Here is a 3,382-nt window from a genome sequence, read left to right as displayed (position 1 = left end):
CCTTTAGGGACCAATTGATCACCGCCATATGTATGATAATAACGTCAAACTTTCTAGCAAGCCAACCGTTATTAGGTAAACGTTAATCAACTGATTAAATATACGAAGTATACCCTTGTGAACCTGTAAGAGATTTACAATTGTTATCACACTAATTTGTGGAGGACACAAGCTCCAACATTGACCACCATAAACGATCTGTGACGTTCTGTGGGGCTCTAATTGCAAGGGAAGATTATGAGTCGTTTAATTGGGTTTTCAGCCGATTTTTACAAGCAATGGGGGGTAAGGAACCCGAGTACATAATTACAGATCAGGACCCAGGTATTATCAAATATGTCCCTCTTGTTTTCAAGACAGTGCGCCATCGGTTCTGTATGTGGCATATAATGAACAAAATGCCCAGTAAGTTTGGCGTCTCGAGAAGTGATTATAATGAGTTCATGTGTAAAATTAATGACATTATATGGGACGATGAGCTTGAGGCAGAAGAATTTGATGGTATCTGGGAGAAAATAATTGAAGATCATGGTGTTGGCGTAAATGATTGGTTTGCAGATACATATGCTATAAGGGGACAGTGGGTGATGGCGCATTGCAGAGACTTGAGGATGGCATCGATTATGAGGACAACTCAAAGATCAGAGAGCGAAAATAGCCTTTTTAAGAGGTTTGAGCACATGTCAGGAACATTGGTTGAGTTTTGGATGCGTTTTGAGAGCGCTATGGACCAACAAAGACATACACAGAAGCAGCTTGACAACATGGATAAGCACTCGTCCGCAACGCGTCAACACTTCTGGAATTAGAGATTCATGCTGCAAAGGTGTACACCTATTCAGCTTTCCACAAATTCAAACAAGAAGCCATCTTCTCAATTGATACATGTAGAACATGAGGTTTCACTGAGAGAGGCGAGCTAGAGGTAACTATTGTCAAAGATTCATCCAGAAAGAAGAATTTTGAAGTTGCATACAGTCCAGGTAGTTTACACTTCCTATGACATTTACACTTTCTGTTTTTATCTCATTTAAATTCCTATAACTTAACCTTTACACTTCTAATAACTTAACATTTACACATTACAGTTCATGATATTTACACTTCCTACTAGTTTACATTTACACTTCTAATAACTTAACATTTACATTTTACAATTGATGACATTTACACTTTACATCATATGACATTACACTTCCTATACCTTAACATTTACACTTTTCCACTTTACAGTTCATGACATTTACACTTCCTATTAGTTTACATTTACACTGTTAATAACTTAACATTTACACTTTACAATTGATGACATTTACACTTTACATCATATGACATTTACACTTCCTATACCTTAACATTTACACTTTTCCACTTAATGACATTTACACTACATTTCATGACATTTACACTTTACATCATATGACATTTACACATTTAAATCCCTATAACTTAACATTTACACTTCTAATACCTTAACATTTACACTTTTCCACTTTACAGTTCATATCATTTACACTTCCTATTAGTTTACATTTACACTTCTAATTACTTAGCATTTACACTTTACAATTCATGACATTTACACTTTACATCATATGACATTTACACTTTCTGTTTTTATCTCATTTAAATCCCTATAAGTTAACATTTACACTTCTAATACCTTAACATTTACACTTTACAGTTCATATCATTTACACTTCTAATTAGTTTACATTTACACTTCTAATAACTTAACATTTACACTTTACAATTCTTCACATTTACACTTTACATCATATGACATTTACACTTCCTAGACCTTAACATTTATACTTTTCCACTTAATGACATTTACACTACATTTCATGACATTTACACTTTACATCATATGACATTTACACATTTAAATCCCTATAACTTAACATTTACACTTCTAATACCTTAACATTTACACTTTACAGTTCATATCATTTACACTTCTAATTAGTTTACATTTACACTTCTAATAACTTAACATTTACACTTTACAATTCTTGACATTTACACTTTACATCAGTGACACTACTTTTAACGTTCACACTTACATGATAGCTTTATCTGATGACACAGGTACACGTAAAGCAAGCTGCAGTTGTACGATGTTTGAAAGAACCGGAATCCTATGCCGCCGTATAATATCGATTTTTTCAGCAAGTGGGATAAAGACTATACCAGAAGATTATGTTGTAAATAGATGGATGAAAGAGTATCTCCGATTAAGGATTTTCAATACTAATGGTGAAGGGACAGAAAACATGCAAGTCATCGATGAAAAACAAATTGCAATGTCAATAATGTGTGGAGAAGTTCATGAAGTTGTAGGGCTCCTTCGAAACAAAGGAGTAGCGATGTTGTGACTTTTCCATTTGTAATTAGATCATTTAAACACTCCCTGTCACCATTAGGGGAAGTGTTGAATAAAAATCAACAAATGGAGAAATTTCTGAATTGTACGACATCTGAGGTAGTGACGATATTGCCACCAAAGAATTCGAAAAACAAGGGGACCGGAAAAAGATTGTCACCAAAACAAAAGCAATGGTGTTGGCTAGGAAACCCAAACGTAAGTGTAAGAATTGCAAGAGAATGACAAATCACGACAAGAGAAACTGCCCTAACCCCTTCTCAGCACACACGCCATTGTGCGAAGGGTCGTCTGAACCAGAAGAGGATGAAGGAGAAGAGGAGGAAGAGCTGGAGTCAGAACAAGAATAGACGTCAGATCAGTGACAAGTGTTGCTCTATATATTTTGAGTGTGTAACTTAAAACATTGATGTGCTATAACTGGAGCGAGCGATAAGGAATTGGTCTCATGGCAGCGTAACTTTGAACTGCAGTTGGTGTAACTTTTAGTAACACCAACGTTAGAGTTACGCTGTCATAAGACCAAAATCTCTCTGTTTTATTACATAGACAAACATTGTGTTACTTGAGCTTATTTTGGATTACTTATGTGATTTCAAGTAACAGTTACACTTATTTTCAAATAACTGGTGTTAACATTTACACTTCCCATGTCAGCACATTTACACTTCCAGTAACTTCACATTTACACATACTATATGCTCACATTTACACTTTGAATATCTTCACATTTACACTTCCAATTTAGTCAGTTTTACACTTTATTTGTTCACATTTACACTTATCCTATATTCAAATTTACACTTCCTATTTGTTCTTATTTACACTTTTTTTTTCACATTTACACTCGGGCTGTCACCACATTTACACTTCCCATGTCACCACGTTTACACTGCATTCAATTTAATTTCAGTGTGTTTACATTCACACTTTCAGTATGATAAAGTTGACACTGATAGTGTTAACATTTACACTTTAAGTGTGTTAACATTTACA

General features: G+C 34.5%; 1 protein-coding gene across 1 annotated transcript; it reads left to right on the top strand.

The window, feature by feature from the left end:
* The first annotated feature begins 278 nt into the window (after positions 1-278).
* On the top strand, positions 279-2,378 carry LOC141631954 (protein FAR-RED IMPAIRED RESPONSE 1-like). The gene is made up of 2 exons (XM_074444554.1): positions 279-778; positions 2,039-2,378. Exons 1-2 carry the CDS (start codon positions 279-281, stop codon positions 2,376-2,378), a joined length of 840 nt encoding a protein of 279 aa, XP_074300655.1.
* Positions 2,379-3,382: the final 1,004 nt, after the last annotated feature.

The sequence above is a fragment of the Silene latifolia genome, chromosome Y (genome assembly GCF_048544455.1).
Source record: "Silene latifolia isolate original U9 population chromosome Y, ASM4854445v1, whole genome shotgun sequence".
NCBI lineage: Eukaryota > Viridiplantae > Streptophyta > Magnoliopsida > Caryophyllales > Caryophyllaceae > Silene > Silene latifolia.
Note: the sequence above shows the minus strand (reverse complement) of the source record. Positions and strands in the feature narration are given on the sequence as shown.

What these genes read in the sequence shown, in the direction of transcription:
- LOC141631954 (XM_074444554.1), top strand. Translation starts at nt 279, where the DNA reads ATGGGGGGTAAGGAACCCGAGTACATAATTACAGATCAGGACCCAGGT. An exon ending in GACAACATGGATAAGCACTC is followed by an intron (nt 779 to 2,038) that starts GTCCGCAACGCG and finishes ACTTTACATCAG; the next exon opens with TGACACTACTTTTAACGTTC.